This window comes from Serinus canaria, chromosome 7 (genome assembly GCF_022539315.1).
Source record: "Serinus canaria isolate serCan28SL12 chromosome 7, serCan2020, whole genome shotgun sequence".
Lineage (NCBI taxonomy): Eukaryota > Metazoa > Chordata > Aves > Passeriformes > Fringillidae > Serinus > Serinus canaria.
Window position 1 is genome coordinate 18,643,252 of NC_066321.1, and position 19,132 is coordinate 18,662,383.

A 19,132-nucleotide genomic window follows, 5' to 3' on the forward strand; every position below is an offset into this window, starting at 1 on the left:
CAGACCACAAGAATTTCTCTTGCAGATTTCTGGCAGTTTTGTCTGGTTTTGCTTATTTGCTTGTAACATTTTAATTCTTAATTCCCAGTATTAGTTCAAATTCTAACCAAAAATTTCCAATTCTGACCAATTTATCTTACAGTTATTAGTATTTATGTTTTTATAGAAATGTTCTTTGGGGACTGTAGCTGTTAATACATCATGCATAGCATCTCACCTTGGGCTTAAAGACAGTTCAGAATTTATCTTTTGAGTTTTCAGTTTGACAGAATTCTCACTACCTCAGCAGTAACTTCCACTACCACAATCCTCGTAAAAAGCACAACAATGTCGGATACAAGTGGTCACATAAACTGAAGGTGAATGCCATCAATCACCAGGGGAAGAGCATTTTGGGTCCTCCACTGTAAAAAAGCCATTTTATCTGAAGAAACTGGACGGACCATACCCTCTGTATCAAATTCAAGATATCTTTTGCACTGGCAATTCCCTGCTGAGGAGATCATTTCCTTCAGAGGCAGGAATTTCTGCATTAGAAAAAGCCCACAGTCTCTAGGCTGTAGTATAACCTGTGGAACAGAAGAGAGTGTTCTCACTTTTAGAATGGCTTTGTGTCCTTCAAATCTTGTTATGCTGCCTATACATAAACACACAAGCACCTATCTAGGAGCATTAGAAAGCAATAGGTTTTGTGTTTCAATAGTTCTTTGTGAATTTTCTGGATTGCCACAACCAGTACAGAGGAAAAACTCTTGCAGCTCCTTTACAAATGGCTTCTTTCTGGTCCCTTTCTTCTCTGATAAGTGGCCCAAACAAATAATATTCTTCAAACATTCTTGTTATGCCTATCTGATACATGTGTGTTACTAGCTTTAACAAGAGTTTCCTTATATAGATGGCCCTGTAGCCATTCCTTCTTTTCTCCTTAAAAGTTATCATTATGAAATGATCCAACATGTTTTGGTGCTTTAGACATTTTAAGGAGACCTACTAAATTTTTTCTTCATATTTTTAATCAGTGTTTAACCAAAGGAATATGTATCTTTTCTCAGTATTAAAAAAGACAGACAACCAGACAGTAATCGCTTAACAAGTGAGCTTCCAGAAAACAGGAGTTTAGGGTCTTCCCACAGTTATCCCAAGTTGATTATCCCAAGATTAAAGTTTGCATATGTCATTTTTGTGACATGAAAAAATATGCATTAAAAAATTATATTATTTTCAAATCCTTCTCTCATATCCTGCATAAAAGTCTACCCTCACTCTTGGACCAAGCGAAAAAAAAAGTCAAAACAGAAGATAAGTCTCCATGTAACATACTGCCCCTTTATTTACTTACAAGCAATTCATCCATACTGGTTTGGCATTTTTCTAAGTTGATCCTCTTTATTGCTACACGTTCTTGCCTGGGTTTGCAGAGTGCTGCCTGGACAACTGCTGTAGCACCGCTACCTGGAAAAGTGCAGGAAAGGAACAGTCTGAGAGATTAACAGAGTTTAACAGAGGAGGTAAACCAGTGACCAGCATGAAAAGCCCATACTGATAAAGAACTTCAAAGCTGTTTATCCTTTTTCCATGCTTTCTCCACATTCATACCTTTCCACTAGCAAGACACCTTTCACACATCTCAGATAGAAAAGAAAAACCTGAAAGTTTCTTTTCCATGTACCACAAAAAATTACAAAGCAAATGATGAGCTCATTTATCAAGACATAACTACCACCTCAATGCATTTCATAGTTCATTACACTTCTGTCTTTGGATACATCTGTTTTAATCAAGAACATGACCTGTATGGTTGATACATGAAGGGGTGGGTACTGTGCTTTATCAACTGAGGTTTTTTTCTGTTCTTTTAGGCCAGTCCCTGTTTAACCAGGTTTTTTGTTCCCCTATCCTATGAACAGAAAAAAATCAGTAAACCGTACATGCCAAATCTTCTACAGTTCCACCAGTGTTCCTGCTCATTCATCACAACTGGAGTAACACCCTACAAGGAGCATGCTGATCCTTGTGAAGAGCACAGGAGGCACAAGTACCATGCCAACAGTGAGGAGTGAGATGCAGGTTACTGAATGGCTCAACAGAGAAAGTCACTCATGTTTACTTGGCATGCAAATCACATATGGTCACACAACCATGCTGATAACAAAGCCCATGGGAATTGAACAAATGTGGGGGAAAGAAATAGAATAATTTTCTCTAGAATGCCTTATTTGTGAACCATAGGAGTAAAAGGCATTGTCGCTTCTTTTATCAGGCACCCACTGGCATTGACCCAGTCAGTATTGCCTCACTAAATTAATGAAATGATTGCCAGTAATATTCAGAAGGAGTTTTGCTCAAGTTGCACATCTTGCTGCCACATCAAATATAACAATGTGTGCTTCCTCAAATAATTACATTGTGCTCATCCATGCAGAAATCTAAAAGCTCCCAACAAGCTTCTACCCATAATGCTAAATATTTCAATATAAATTATGGATTTCTGGTAAGTCATTTGAGCAACATGTTATATTGGCCCGCTTATAAACTATGTTCTATTTATTTGGCATGTCCTAGATGAATACAAATTGTGAACAAAAAGCCTTTTGTTGTCAAGCTCTACAAATGTGGATTCAGTTACCAGCCGACTTAAGAACAATTGAGAGCTTTTTCCTCTGCACATCTGAAAACAGCACCAACAATACCTCATGACTGAAAGTTATTGTACATGTTTTAACTGCTATTTGCTTAGCTATTTTCATGTATTGTTGGTTCACACAATGTTTTCACTCAAATCACAAAGCTTTTTAACTGCATATGAATTTTGCGTCAAAATTCTGAGCTCATCTTTTAAAAAAATAGCCTCTTACAAAAACCTCTCAACAGGACTAACTAGTCATGTTTCTGCAGGATGCGGTCACAGACAAATATTGACATGTCCTGTTCTGTCTGCTTATAGAACAAAGCCTTTAAAAATCCCAATAATGTAGGTAGTAAAAGAATTAAGAGATTTTAAAAATTAAATGACATCCCAAGGAAGAAACCACCAAGTCAGCACAATTCAGCTAAGGTAAGACTCATATATATCACTTTAATGAATTAATCATTCAGTAGACATCAAGACACAAATCCTCTCATTACTGTGACTACACAAACATACATTGAAACAGGAGAAAGTATTTTTAGCTGTTAAGTATACAGGAAAAAAAGACGAAGATTTCCTTTATGTATCTTTTCCATCAATGCCATTAGTTTTATCTACTTGTAGAAAACAACCAAGATCTTTGCTTTTAAAAAAGATTTGTATACAAAAGCCTCAAAAAAGACAAACAAAATAAGCGTACAGAGAATTTATTCACCCAATGCCATGATAAAAATCTTGACTACTTCCTAATTGACAGCAAGTAACACTTCCAAACATTTTGGAAAAATTAAACTACAAATAAAAGTATACTTTTCTGTGTTTTCTTCTCAGACAAAGGTGACTTGCAATGGGATGTTCTTCATCACATTACTAAGATATGCTGACAATGCAAAAAGCTTTTTAGGTTTAGAGTAAAGCCAATATACCTAGTTTCTTCTTTCTCCAGCTTTTCTAATTCTCTACACAATGCACTAGTTTGAGAGTAAAGCCAGGTTGTGCAGTCTTCTCAGTTCGACCTATGTACATATAAAACCTGCTTGAAAAAGCAGTTTCACATACTGTAGCAGGAGCCAGACATGAGTAGCTATATGCCTCCTTCCTCTTAAAGATGTTCTCTCCTTCTCTGGCTCACTAAGTGATCAACCAGGGATAGAGATAAGGAAAACCTGCAGCTTTCCCATCTGGTCAAAAGGCTCCTTTTGTCTCATCTACTAAACAAGGAGAAGTGTGGTGTTCCATAGGAACAGGTATTAGAGACCAGACTACCTAAATAAGCTTTTCAATTGAGAGGTAACAGAATACAGAAGTAATGAACTATCATATAGTGAAACTAAATTGTCACAAGCAACCATTTAGCATAACAAAATAGGATCACAGAAAATGATTGCATAGAATAGATTACAGTCAACCATTCCTTGAAAGAAGGTAGGGCTTCTTCAGATACATTGAGCCTTGCAAGTCTTCCAGAACCCTCAAAGCATAGAATACTAACTACAACATAACCAAAACATAGACTGGTTTAACACCCAGTCTCCGTTTAGGAAACTGTTATAGTATAATAAAAGCACAGATTGCATAAATCATGAAAAGCCTTTACATCCAGTTGTCTCCTGCAGAACAAAACAGGGTTTTCCACTACTGGAAAAGTCACCCTGCAACAGATAAGTTCTCTTTGCCAATTTCAAAAGTTAGCAGTGAAACAATGCAATTTCAGACCACATCAAGATGCCTACTGCTCCCATTTCACAACAGACAATGGGTCAGAGTTTCATCTTGCCCTAGTGTTTTTGCTGCCATCCTCTCTGGTGTAAACATGCCCTTACAGCCAACCTGTCCCTTCATGCTACAGACCATGCTACACTCCCTACCAATTCCATCCTCAATGCAACAGAGCCATTAAAACTGCTTTTAACTATCTGGGTTCACACAATAGAAACCTTCTCACGAGCCACTACATATGGGCACACTGCACCTCTTCTGAAAGGATGTACCCTAAAAGCAGTTTTCTGCATTCTGCTTTGCACATACTTCACAGAGAGCATATAAAAACTCCACAAATACTTATCTGGGATTTAAGCTTACCCAAACAAGTTCCTTCAAATTGTTCTAAATTTGACATAAAAGTATTTTTTCCTCTGTCCTTTTTTTAAAACATAAATTTAATCCTTGCAGAAGCTGACTCAACAAAGAGAAGAAGGATTTTGACATTAACCTTTTAGTTTTAACTGCTCTCTACTAGTCCAGTCTCAAAAAGACAGTGAGGTGAGACGGTTGGACCATATCACTGGTATATTGCACATGCCCACATCCTTCATACAAGGATGTGACACTTCATTTATTCCATTACTGCTAAAGGTCTGATACTTCCCACTTATCATGGCACAGTAACTATATTCAAAATAGATCACAAACATTTCTTTTCAATTTTCCTATTCTCCTTAAAAACAAAAGCCCATTAGCCCATAATGACTCATCAAGTCTCTCTTTTAGTGGCTCAGTGTTAGTCTCTAGAGTATTTCAGCCCAAACCTCTTCGAAAGATCTCTGCAGTTTAGGTCACTAACAAAAGAGACCTTCCCCAATACTAAACTCGTTCTAATTTCTGAAGAGGAGGATCAAACTTGTTGATAATGGTAAGTTTTCTAGTTGACTGGGTCTCCGAAGGGCTAGAGAACAGTTGCAATTGGAGAAGACTAAATATCTTATCTTTGAATCTATAAAGTCTTATATACCAACCTATGCCCCCTGCATTTTTGTACACCTCTCCTCCCCCAACCTACAGAAACCTCCTAATAATATTTAATCTCCCATGACATCCTAGTTCTGAAGAAGACCCCCCCTAGGTAATTCTTAAATGTATCTCTTATCCAGTGCAACTGCAGGATTCCTTTTACATGGAGCAGAATGCAATTGTGCACAAAAACTGTGCACAAATCTAGACTAGGTTTCTACTCAAAAATACATGTGGAGTTTTTAATGTAATATACAAAGTACCTGTACTTACATGCAAGCTTGGAAAACTATGCTGTATGTTGCACACAATATTTTGTAGCATATTTCCAGCATTACTAAATGTGTTATGAACCAATCAGCCCCTCAAAATACTCCATAGCAGCACTGGGCTGAACCAGTCTCTTCAGTTTCATAATAATTAATTCTGTTGGTGGCAAAGCAATACTTCTGGTTAACAAACAGAGAACAAAGCATATTTAATTCCTTTTGGTTTCTAGATTTTACCCCACAATACTCTAGACAACTTTCATTATTACTCACTTTCTTTCATATTAGTTCCACTGATTAAAATAAGTCAAATAAGATTAAAATCAGCCAGGTAAAGCTCATTTACACCTCCGTACTGAACTCTAAATATTTCTGAAACTTAGCTTCTTCACAGAAAATGAGCCATTTTTTCCCTTTACATCTTCACATGAAAAATACTTGAGTTCTTAAGAACCTCACAATAATCATGTAATTACAATTTACTAACATTTCCTACCCACTTTGTGTTCTGAATTCATGCTGGGATCAAATCTCTCTCCTTATAGTTCACTTGGATACCACTTTGCTTATCCTACCAATTATGATATAATTCAGTTAAATACACTAAGTGTACCTGAAATCAATGCCCACACGTGGAACTGCTACTTCACAGTTCTATGTGTAGCATTCAACATTCAATGACTAATCTCTTTAGTTCCTCAATGAATTTGTTTTGCAGTTGGACATTTAAAAACATCACTAGTATGGCTACAGAACTACTGGATTACTCAATTGTTGCATTTACCTTTTTTTGGGAAATTAGCTTACACAAAATCTGAGATCTAGCTTATCCCATACTACTTTTTAAAAGCCTATTGTATAAACAAAAAAAAAAACCCAAAAACTTATACAAATATGCTATACAGATATTTCAGTGATTGCAGAGAAGTCATAAATTGCCTAAATGTTGAGGTCAAAATGATTATGCACTACAGAAAAGTTCTATGCAAGTGTTAAGACAACCTGTGATAAGATAAAGCAAGCTTCAGTATTAACCAGATATCATATTCTCTATACAGAAGGAAAAAGTCAGGGGGATTAACAAACAGCAATAAACCCCCACATGCATGAAAAACAGCCACAGGAGGAAATGACCTAGCTTTCTGAACTATTCTCTTTATTTTCTCACTAAAATAGTAAAAGAACTGATTACAACAGATGTTTTGCCTAGAAAATTACAGAAAATATTTTGAGGTTTGCTATGATAGTTCCCTGTCGAATCTACAGAACAGAATAAAATTTTCTGCCCAAAGCACGTGAAATAGAACTACTTTCTTGAACACAGAGGGTACTGGCATCAGAGTATGGCAAATACCTGTCAATCACAAACTAATTATTCAGGAAATAGGACAAATTGGAACTGTACAAGAAAGTAGAGAAGCTCTACCAATGATCTGAAAAATACAAGTCTTATTTCCCTCCATCAGAGAGCTCAGACACACTGTATTGCAGGATCTCTTCTGAAACATCTTTCTTATCTGAAGAATAATCAGCTATCAAGACCAGCTATGGGTAAAAGAACTTTAAGAGCTCTACCGTCACTGAAAAAGGTATTTAAGAAACCTGTGGCTAGAAAGTGAAACCAGATATATTTAGATCTGACATAGGTTTTTTATAATCGTGACTGTGTTCAGCTTTAAAATGAAATATCAGCCTAAGGGATGGCTTTTTGCTTTCAGACACTTTCTTGTTAAGGAGACTTCTGCCTAGAGCCACACAGAGCTCAGCACTTGTCAGCTTGATATTTTTAGCTACTTTACTTGTTTGGTTTAGGTTTAGTTGAATTTATTAAGTAGTTCCTGTTTATTGGTTGTTCCTCCCATACCCTTCTTTTTTACCACAGGTAAGTAGAATAATTTTGCAGTGCATGAAATGCAACAGACGAAATGCGATCAACACACTAAGATTAGAGAGATAAGTCCAAGGATGACTATTAACTATGTTTGGGGCATTCAAGTAAACCTGTCATGGAAATGTCAGCATCACAGCTGGTAAGGAAAACCTAAACAAAAGCAGTCTACTTTCAGTAAGTATTATTTTCTCCCTGACTTGTCCTTTAAAATAGGTGAGTCATCTAAATAAAGTTGAAAGAGAACTGTCTAGGGAAACCCCCTTTTATAAACATTACTCAAGATTAAATTCCTTTTGCTCTGCTCCACATCTCAATCATCTTCATAAGAAGTTTTACTTATAGGTGAGAAATGTCTATAAAAAAAATCCAAAATCACCACTGTTTGAGACTTCAGAGTTATCAGAACTGGAATTTGCCTTGTGGAAATGTCAGGATAAGACTGGTGCAGCCCACAGGCCCTGCTCCTGACCCCTTGTAAAGTGTCTGGCATAACGAATGCCACTTTATAAGGCAAGCAGGAACTCTCTGTGACTGAACAGGCGATGTATTCATTCCTTTCCCCCTTATTCTCAGGCACTGAAGGTCCTGTGAACCAAGTAGATAAACCAAACAGATTTCTCCTTCCTCTCCCTCCCAGCTTCAAGATGCCTGGGAATCACAGTGATTACTCCCTCCTGTACAGCACTGAACATCCTGGGTCCCAGTGCTGCTGACGAACCTGCCACTGGGAAGTACAACAGCATAGGGAATACTAGAACTGCCTGTGACATCAAACACTTACAAGTCCTGAGTAAGGAACTTGGACTCAAGCTGCTGGTGGACAGTGATACCCATGACCCTTGTGGCCAGAGATGCTTCCATCATCATCTGCTACCTCTGAGAATCATCTTCCAGTCTAGATTATGATTGTTATATTGACACATCAAACAATGCATTGAGTTTTGACCTGATCTGCAGAGGGTTCCAGTCATTGGAAACAGCAAGCTAAGTTGCATTAAAATTTCTATGATACTATGCTGGGGCTGCCATGGACAAATGTGGATGTACAGTACTCCACATTAATGTATCCAACAAATCCATATTCATTCTGCATTTTTCCAACAAGAAGCATGAAAAAGAGCGAAGGATACAACTTGATTAAGAATTTATGGATTTTATCTGCCATGTTATTATCCATTCATCCTCACTTGAAAAGAAACATGGATTCTGATAATTTCATTCTCCCTATTGTTTCATCATCTATAGAAACCATTATTCAATATGCATACAACTCTAAAAATCTGGAAGGCAAAACCCATGCATAGTGAAAATGTCTCTATATAACTATGGAAGAACTTGGTATCTGGTATTCACTGTGGAACCAAATGTTACCTTACCAGGGTACCATCACAACTCCACAGAACTCCCTTATAAAAATAGGGCAAATTGAAGATTTGCAATGCTGAGTCAGATGATCTCCTGCCTAGAAAGAAGCTGTTAAAAAAATAATTACTATTAATTTCTGAAGCAGCACTATAAACAAATTGTGGTGTTGATTTAGTCAGCATATTTTATTGTTTCTCATTTAGTTTGAAAGTAAACACTTGGAACAATTCTAATACCATGAATGCAGTATTTTCCAAGTATTCCGGATGTCACCACATAGTGCATCATTCTCTTCCGAGAATGAAAAACAGCCATCTACCAAAACAAAGGCATTATTGCTACTGTAGTGTCATAAAGATCTCTAATTAATACAGCAGTGTTGAACTACAAATCTTCAGCTAGTTCACCCCAACAAAATGTGCCTCCTAGAACTTGAGTCTACTGTGACCACACACTACAAGCAGAAAACTTACCTATTTCTCAATATATTGCTTCTCATGAAACAATGGAAGAGTTGGAGCAATATTAATACTATCATATAATTAAATTTTCATTAGGCGATTCTCATCCAATTCTAATGAGGTTCCTATTATTAGTCAGAAGTAGCTTAGAGTCTGGAAGCACAAGACACTAAGAGGAATAAATTATAAGCTTAAATTCAGTCCCTGTAATAAAATGTCTTCAAAGCAAGAAAGTGAGAAGGAAAAAGCAACTTTATATAATTAAATGGCTATGCTTCTGAGTCCAAACATGTTACTTCTCAGAAGTCTGAAGAAATAGCTTAAGTTTATGCTTTTGTTCATATGACTCCTAAAAGACAGAAACCACAATTAACAAATACACAGTATTTTTCTGGTCAGTTAAATTAACTATTTTTGTACCACTACCCTGAACCAGGTATACTTGGCACATAGGTATTCAATATGGATCTTGACTTTCAAGACCTTTAAGTTGACAATTCTTCTGAAAGGATGATTAGGAACACAAATCTCCAAATTTTCAGTCTGCTTCCAATTCTAATTTTTCTAAGTACAGAAGCATAGCTCAAAAGTTATGTAATGATTATGTTACATCAGGCTATAGGACATTCTCAGATTTCATCTATATTTAACTTACAATCAAAATACCTCAGAGGCATTTAGACATCCACATGAATAATTAGGCTAATAAAATAATTCAGAATTGTTATTTGTAAAGATAAAGGATTAATGGAGACAGCTAATTTATCATTCTGAAGTTTAACTTCTTATAAGGAAAAAGTAACATTTTAGAGAGAATTATTTCCTCAAGACTTTTATACCATCCCAGTCTCACCCCATTCTGCCTGAGAATTATTTCCTCAAGACTTTTATACCATCCCAGTCTCACCTCATTCTGCCTGCCTGATAAACTCACAAGCTCCAACCATGCAACACTTGTGCACATCCTAATACCTTCAAACTTAGCAAGAAACAGTGAAATCTAGCGGAGCTGTAAGGATTTCATCCCACTGGAAAGGCTGTAATACGGAAAAATCCACTCATTCAACACAGCTCATTCTTTATTTACGTATGGTAAAAAGTATTGACATATATTAAGTATGATTGTTTTAAGGATGGGGAGAAATTCACTTTTAATTTTGGCCACCAGAAAATATCCTAGTGACATATTTGTTATCCAAGTGCTGCAAGCATAGTACTCCTCTGCAACCTCTGCTTAATAGTATCCCAGTGACTTCAGCAAACCCAAGAAGTTAAGAAGAGTAGCTAACTTAATTTGATTTTTAGGGCCCATTCTTGAAACATCAATAATTTTTACTATTACTGAAAGCAAACAAAAAGCCTCTATCAACTGTTGCCTTACAGTTCCAAATTATTTTGGAAGGTCAAATGTAGGAAGAGAAAGAGTGAACCAAGGCAGTGCACACAAGAATTAAATTGACCTAGACAAGTAGCCGCTATATGAGCCACCCAGATCTCCTTTGCATGGAGAGCTAACTGTGTTTTCCCCTCAAGCCAATCAGAACAGATGTGGTTTTGTTTCCAGTTAACAAAGAGAAGCTCCATTTGACAAACAGAGTCTGGAAAAAAAACAACTGGTCTAGGACCTAAGAGAAAGTGATTCTTCACTAGAAGAAAAAACTAAAGCCAGTTCTTAAATCGTTTCAGAACAACAACTAAAATAGTTCTGCCAGGTCTGAACTTGGGTCCTGCCATCAAGGCACAGTGCTGGTCACAAGAAGTAGCTCTACTCTGAAGATGCAAAGCCTTGCTGCTGTAACACTTAGCAAGGGGCAAAATCCTGCAATCCCTTCAAATTTGTACATGCTCACCAGTGGAGTGGCTCCTCTTCTAAAACTCAAGCAAATCCTGCAGATCCAGGACTTGGCAGGTATTGGGCCTTAACTGTAAAAAGAACTTGGATGAAAGGGAAAGAAAAAGCATAGGGAGAAGAGAGCACCCAACAGGGAAGTAGGCAGATCAGAAAAGCAGGAAAGCATATTTTCTATAAATTATCATTACACAGCACCAGCCAACCGCCTGATGTGTTGATATATGTTCCTTTACCCACACAGTAAACAAGGTAACTTTAAAACAAGCTTAATATCCTGGTTACTTCCAATCAGGAGAAACCCAAAGGAAGCTCTTTTCTTTTTAATTTTTCTTTTTTTTTATATAATTTACATTAATTTTGTTTTAAAATTCACTAGATTTTAAAAAATTCTGGACACTGAATTAAAGTTTTACTTCTATGGAAGCAGTGAAAACTACAGCTATGTACAACCCTGTCTCCAATCAGGGTATTTCTAATGCACTTCCATTTTAAAAAAAAAAAAAAAGCACCAAGACAGGTCCCTTCCTCAACACTACCATGTGGAGACAAAGCAAATAATTAACAACTTCAAGCTCTGCACAGCCTCATTAGCAGCACAGCACTGTGAATGTTCCACAAGGTGTTTTTAAATCGTACCATGACCACCTTTACCCTGGCAACTGAATTAAAAGCCACTCCTTATTAAAATACTAAATGAGGATTTAACATTTTCACAGTTTCTACAAATGGTTATTAAGAGACAGAAAATCTCAAACAATTATTTCCCAAACCGTCAAATTTAATTTACAAAATTAAACTCTTCCTGCCAAGCTGCAATTCTATTAAGTTACAATTAATATTACAAAGTCTGTATTTAATATGTGCATGTAAAATATGCTTAGGCTGCTGGAGTAACTTTTAAGATTTATTGGTAAGGAATAGAATTTACTTCGGAGCAGAATTAAGGCAGACACCCTTTTTCTTTTTACAAAAGGTTTTGGTAAAAAGACATACAGTGGCATTAAATATTACTTATCAAGTTATGCAGATTCTCATGCAAGAATTATGGCAATTTTGCAGGAGCAAATACAAAATTTTGCCATAGCTTTAGTTGTTAGTGTGGTATTTCATTCAGTACAGTGTGATTTACTTTACAGCACATACATAAAAACTACTGCAAAAGAAAGACCTTCAAATGTTAAAAAAAAAATCCTGATTCAGCACAGGGATAAGAAATTTTGGAAAATGTGAATGAGACATGAGAATTTGATTAACAGAACAAAAAGAACTGTAATTTCACCTTTAACTATAGAGGCTTTTCAAAACAGTGTACAGCACTACCAACCTGAACATGGGTTCCTGAGGATCATAAACAGAGATAATCAAAGATCTCTGATAACAACAAATATAGGAGAGTCTATTTGCTGTCAGACAAAGAGCCATTAGAAATACATGCAGCAGGGGAGAAAAAAAAAAGTAAATTACATACCCTGGAAGCACCAGTAAAGACCCCAGAGCCATTAACCAAGAGTGCTTCTCAGGCTGCTTATAATAAGAACCATAAAATCAGCAGAACAGGCTCACATACTAACTTGTTCTACTCAAAATCTCAACACACTTGACTTAGCAACACTGCACCTTATGAGGCAAGAAACCACAAGATATTTTTAAGCTCAAAGTTAGGGAAAAAAAAATAGACAAACACAGAAGTTCAACTAAGGTAACATTTTAATGATTTGCAGGCAATATAGATAATCCGTCTCATAAAAGTAACCTTTTATTTCAATCTAATTCTGGCCATTTTCCAGCCAAAATAATTTTCCAAGTCAGTTGCAGCAGTAGAGAAAAATATAATTTTATAATGGAAACTAGTACCCAACCTAATCACAAGATAATCCACTGCTTCTCCATAACAGAATCCACCTTCCATCAATGTAGGATGACAGTAAGTTACATCTGGCAGAGAAGCATCAACTCCAAAGTAGTTTTCCAAAATAAAGTCAAAGCTACTTGATCATACCTAAATAAAAAAATAAAGTAAAAAAAATCACCCAAAATAAAACAAAAAAACCAACCAAGATTTAATGCTGCTTTGTGTCATCCACATGATGTAGGACTCATTACAATTTGAAAGGTTGAAAGACTATTTTAAAAACTTGAAAACTGAATAAAGTTTAAATGTTGATTACCATTTAAATGCTCGGTGAAGATTGATACTGCTTCTGAGGAAAAAAATCTCAAACGTACATGACAAATTCAAATAAGTCTATTTCAGTTATTTTATTCTGAATACTTGGTTATAAACCCAAACACCTCTCACAGTACTGCTTTTATTAGCTGCTATTTTTTAATCCAAGTCATATTCATCTTACAAAAAAAAAAAACCGACCAAAAAACAATAAAATCCCCTCCACACATATTAAAATCCACTGAGCATTTTAATGGTTTTAAATCTTAGAAAGAGATCTCCCAAGTCTTCACTAATTTAAATCTGGCTCTACCTTAACAGCAATTACAGTTCTTATCTCTGTAACTACTGCCAGAAGGTTGGTTGGATCCTCCTTTCCTAACAATTAGGAATCCCATTCTAACGTGCTTTTATATATGGACAACCTGTATCAATCTGAATTAATGTAAAAGTTTCCTCTTTACACTACACATTTACAAAGAGCAATCATGTTTTTCTCCCACCCCAGAAAATATAAGCATCTAGGCATTAATTGGAAGAGCCCCTTCCTTGCATCAAACCTATCAATCACAAAGCCATGCAGCAAGTCAAACAGGGAATCTGATCCAGCAGAAAACTGACCCGGCAGAAGAACTAGTTCGCTGTCAGATCAATGTGATCCTTTCAGCAGCTGCCTGTTAGAGCAGATTAAATGTATCATGAAACTGCACACAAAGAGTTTACAGAGAACTGGCCAGCCACCTAAAAAATAAAGCAGACTTGGAACAACACCTCATAAGAAGCACTCCTTAAAGCTAGTATTTTCTCCTCAGCAGACACTTGAATCTCCCAGCCATCCTGAAGGATACAACAGACAGCAAATGAAAAAAAAAAAAAAGCTTTTTCATTGGAAATCCATATCATGTGGCCTTGCTTTTCAACATAGCATGTGGCTAGACACAGATGAGCAATAAGTATTCATGCTCTCACAGAGAGGAAGAATAGAACTTCTCCAACTGCTAAATCCAAGAGATGGAGATGGCCCACAAGACTAACAATTACTTTCATTTCATAATCCCCACCAAAACTTTTTAAAATTTCATAAAACAGCTATTCCTGCATCTCTGCTTTAGTTACCAAAGAATCTAAACTATATTCTTGTGATAAACCATTATGGTGTCTCTTTTCTCCTGCAAAGCCCAAAATGGTGCTTGACTGCATTGTTATTTTTTCTCATTTAACTGGGAAAGGGCTGTTGTAACCAAACTCAACTGACGCTACACAGCTCCTGAGGGAGAAGTATGTGGTGCTTTCCAGAGGTGATCAGGTCTGTTTCAGCAAGAGGTAACTACTCCTGTTCACAACGTAATTAAACCTGGCATAGTGCATGCAAAGGGTTGCTGCTGAACTAAGTTCAGACTGTGTCATTCTCTGCTCCCTCAGATAGAAAAAATATTCTTTAAGAGTCCCTTACCATGTTCATTAAAACCGACAATATTTATCCTAGAGTTCCAAAATTATGTCAAACACATGGAATTTACAGGGGCCTTGGTTTGGCTGGGTTTTTTTAGAAAGTTGGGTTTTTTTACTATTTTTAATAGTATCCAGACAAAATTTAATCTCATAGAGAGTCCCCTGTAAATTAAGAAGGTGTTAATGAAAAATACACGTTTGTCTAAGCACAAGATTTTCTAGTCAAGTGGTACAAAATAAATCTCAGCAACTTTCAAAGAAAGTCATGGAAGAAACCTAAGTTTAGTGAAATTACAGCAGGCAAGTTCAGTGTGTCCAAGAATCTAATTCAATATACCCTGACCTCAATTTACTCCCAGGCATTCAGTTAAATAACATCAATATTTAGGAGCACCCACAGGTAGCTAGCAATAGTTTCTCTACAGATTAGCATCTGCAAGTCCAATTTAGCATCCACTCATTCAATGGATGTATACAAATATATATTAGCAGTTAAGATTATAATTTACATATCAAAAGATACAAGTTTTTAAACAGAAAGAATAAAGTGGAAAGGAGGTTTTAAAGGAAATTCTTACACAGGCGTTCCACAGGTACTGTAACAGAAAACAACTACTATTTAAGTAACTCATATGACCCATATTACACCCTAGACCAACACCTTTGAAGCCTTTTCCACCTTAGAAGAGGGATCTTCTCCTCAGCAAAGATACACCTTTATGCTAGTAGAATCACTTCCACTTGGCTGGCTTTGATCTATTCCCCAAGACTGAGGAAGACACAGTCCTCTGTCCATTAAACCCATACTTTTGGGGGGCCTCCATAGGCAACACCTGCTCAATACCAAACCTAGTCAGCCACCTCCAGGGACCTGAACCCTCATCTCTCCTTAGTCCCTATTCACAGCCTGGAAGTACAAACAGAAACAACCACCTAGGTACACGAAAAGCTATCCCATTTTAAGGAAGAAGTACTTTTCTCAATTATTTTGTTTCTGCCTGTGGAAAATAAAAAGCTTAATGACAAAGCTGAGTACATACAACTTCCAGATAGATAACATGCAGTTCTGGTCGTCATCAGCCTTACAACAATTAGCAATTAGTGTAATACTGAAGACAATCAACAGCATCAGCAGGCAAGTCACTTGGACTTTTCTCACTTAAGCAGCCTTATTTGTAGGAAACAGCAGTCAGAGCTGGTTTTTGCCATCTGCAGTATTTGCTGGAAATTTAAAATGTTACATACAAATAAAAGCAAGTTTTCCCAAAGTAGATCATTAGCAACAAGCAGCATCTAGGGCAAGAGATGAAAAACTTTCCATCACACATACTTTCAACAACAGTTAGCATTTCACAAAGTAAAACTGAAAATAATCTTATACAAATAAAGGGAATGCAGACTCCACACATCTGATCTGCATTAGTTGGATATGTGAACAAAGTGTTGAAGAACACAACCAAGAAATTCCCTTCCTACAGGGACATGGGAGGGGGCCAGCAGAAGGGTTAAACTTCACATGGCAAACCGGGTCAAAAGTAGGTTGGCTGGGGTGAAAACGAAGCTGTAATCCCCCGCTGGCCTTACGTGCAACCAACGAGCACAGGGCCGAGGGCATAAGGAGATGCGAACAAGATGAAACGGTAAAGGAGAAAATAGTTTAAATATGTATATACTTATATATACTGATTAAGAGAGAGTCGTCACGTGAGCAGCAGATCTACGGGTGAGATTTACCTCCCCCATGAAAGCACCGGAAAAATGCAGAGTAATCTAAGCGGATGCACGCACATGTGCGCATCCAGGGACACACGCAGGGTGGACACACACAGCACACAGAGCGCATCTGCGGAGTTGCCGGGGTCCCAGCGCAAACCGGCAAGGCTGGAGTGACGATGCACCGCAGGACAGCGGCGCCTCCGCCGAGCCGCACCGGGCGGGGCACGGCGGGTTCTGGCAGGAGCCGCCGCCCCCCGGGGCCGCCCGCTGCCGGGCGGATAAAGTTTGCAGCAGCCGCCGCTGCAGTGCCGGGTGCGTCCGCCGCAGTGAACGAGCCCTGCCTGCGGGAGAGCGAGCGCCGGTAGGCCCAGAGCCGGCCCCGGCATCCCTGCCTTCCTCCCCCACCTCCGCCCCGCCGCGCCCCCGCTCCACTGACCGATCACCTCCTGCAGCTCGTAGGCGTCCCTGCAGATGGGCCAGCCGGCGGCCGGGGCGGCGGGTGCGGGTGCCGGCTGGGGCTGCTGGACGTGGACCGGCGACTCGCCCTGCTCCGCCATGATGCTGCCGGAGCGCCCAGGCACCCGACGACCTTCTCCAAACTTCCCCTCCAGCAACACCTTTCAGCCGCGCTCTGCCTCCCGCCCTCCCTGCCCGAGCAGCCGGCCGCCCGCCCGGCGGAGGGAGGAGGCAGGGCACCGAGGGGGAGGAGGCAGAGGCGGGCGTCGCCGCCGGCCCCGGCCGCTCGCCCAGCGCCGCTGCGGAGAGACGGAGCCCTTGCGCCGAGCCTGGGCCCCGGGCGGTGTCGGTGCGGCGCCGGCAGAGCGAGGCGGTGCCCCCTGACGCCCCCCGCCCCAGGGAGAAGCGCGGAGGCGCCCCGCGGGAGCGGCCCCGCACCCTCCGGTGCTCGCCGCCCTCCCCGGCACCTCGTAACCTACCTGCCTACCTGCTGGCGGCAGCTCTGGCCATCGCCCTTCCCCGCTCATCCTGCGGCTCGCTGGGATGCTCTGTGCGTCTGGAAGCACGGGAGGTGCTGCCCGGGGCGGCGGGCCGAGCGTGTGCAGGCCACGGCCCTGCCGGCCGACGGCCGAACCCCGCCAGGGCCGAGCGCGGGGCCGGCCAGGACCGGAGGGAGGGAGGGAGGGAAGCCACGTCCCGTGGCGGATGCTGAAGCACCTGTTAGGCCGAGAGCATATGCACACAGCTGCTCTGGAGCACAGCTCACTACAAGTGTCACTGCTGAGTGCGCTGCTGCTGCTCAAGATGACTTGTATTCGAATTTGAGGACGTGAGGAAAGCATTTTCTTTCATCGGTGATCGTGCTGCAGTCCTGCACTGTTTAAATCACCAAATGACGAGTAGCCCTCTCCAGGACGAGTAGCACAGCTGCACCGTGTCACTTCAGTGCAGACACTGCCTCAGTTCATGACACTGAGAAGGACTGAGGACAGTTGAAAATGCTCCCCTCGGCTAAGCAGTGCCAAGTGATTTAAACAAATAAGAATCGTGCTTAAACGTCTCTATTGCTTCCCATTATACAATGCAAGGTTAAAAAAAAAAAAACAACAACCTGGGGTTAAATGAAACTCTGCTGTTAGTAATAGTATGGATTTTTTTCTTCTACACTCTTAGTAGTGTCAAGTGTTCAATATCATCAGGATTTTACTTACTATGAAGTAATTTAGAAAATAGTTATTTGTGTAGTCTACAGTCTCACTCCTTCTTCGAATGTTTTGCATTTTAAGACTTATGGATCTCTGAGAAGAAGAGTGGTAACATAAGATTTCCAAATAGTTCTAAATCTTACTTCCTGCTACAGAATGAACTTAGGTAATTAGAACTAGTACAGGATGTGAGCAGGAAAACTACAGCTCTGTCTAAAAGAACAGAACCTCACAAATTGTTAGGAAGTATGATAAAGTGCGATTTAGAGTTAAGAAAAGATGCATGTAACAACTAACACCTGTTAGCTACTTTGTTCTGTTTGGGATAATGTCCTTTTACTAACTAACTTTGTATGTGTGTGGTTAATTCAGTGAGGACTCAGTTAATTGAAGGTTATTCCAAAAAGGAAAGCAAGTTACTTCTAGTTTGTTGTGTTGCTGAGAAAGCTGAAGGAAGTCCTAACCACTGCTTAATGATTCATCAGGTGTATCAGCAACTTGCAAATATTTGTGCACTGCACTTCCATTTTCTCATAAGCAAAAGTTTAGCTCAGTATAGAGACTTCTACCAGTAGAAAAATAATATTGCACATTTTTGTGCTAAAGTAATGATTCCTCTCAATCTTATTTTTAAAAGCTACATGATTGGAGTATTTTCCTATATACAAATTAGAAATTATTTGCCACAAAACTGAAGGTCAGCAAGACTTGGAAGAGGAAGTATTAAATTGTCATTCGGCATTAAGTTGAATGCCAAGACCTTTCTGCCAAAAATAGCATAAAAAAATAGTAAAAGAGCAACAGCACAGGCCAAATCAATCAGCAAAGAAAATGGGTTACTCACTATTGATGGAAAACAGCCAACTTCTCCATCTGTCCTCGGCTGTTGTTGGGGGGAGAAGGCTGGAGGTGGTTAGTTTCTGAGCCATGAATTTCAGT

General features: G+C 39.1%; 1 protein-coding gene across 9 annotated transcripts in view; it reads right to left on the bottom strand.

Moving 5' to 3' along the window:
• The window catches only part of STK39 (serine/threonine kinase 39), a 72,937-nt gene extending 55,329 nt beyond the window's left edge, over positions 1-17,608 (bottom strand). For 5 of the 9 annotated variants that reach the window (XM_018911500.3, XM_018911499.3, XM_030241631.2 and 2 more), the window contains exons 1-2: positions 16,969-17,220; positions 1,340-1,452 (exon numbers count right to left, since the gene is read on the bottom strand). In XM_018911500.3, the coding sequence (XP_018767045.1) occupies positions 1,340-1,452; positions 16,969-17,089 (234 nt within the window). In that variant the 5' untranslated portion in view covers positions 17,090-17,220. Of the gene's footprint in view, positions 1-217; positions 371-448; positions 570-1,339; positions 1,453-16,968; positions 17,221-17,463 lie in introns of those variants that run through there. The other 4 variants (XM_030241632.2, XM_050976799.1, XM_018911502.3 and 1 more) reach the window with 4 other exon arrangements.
• Between the last annotated feature and the right edge of the window lie 1,524 nt (positions 17,609-19,132).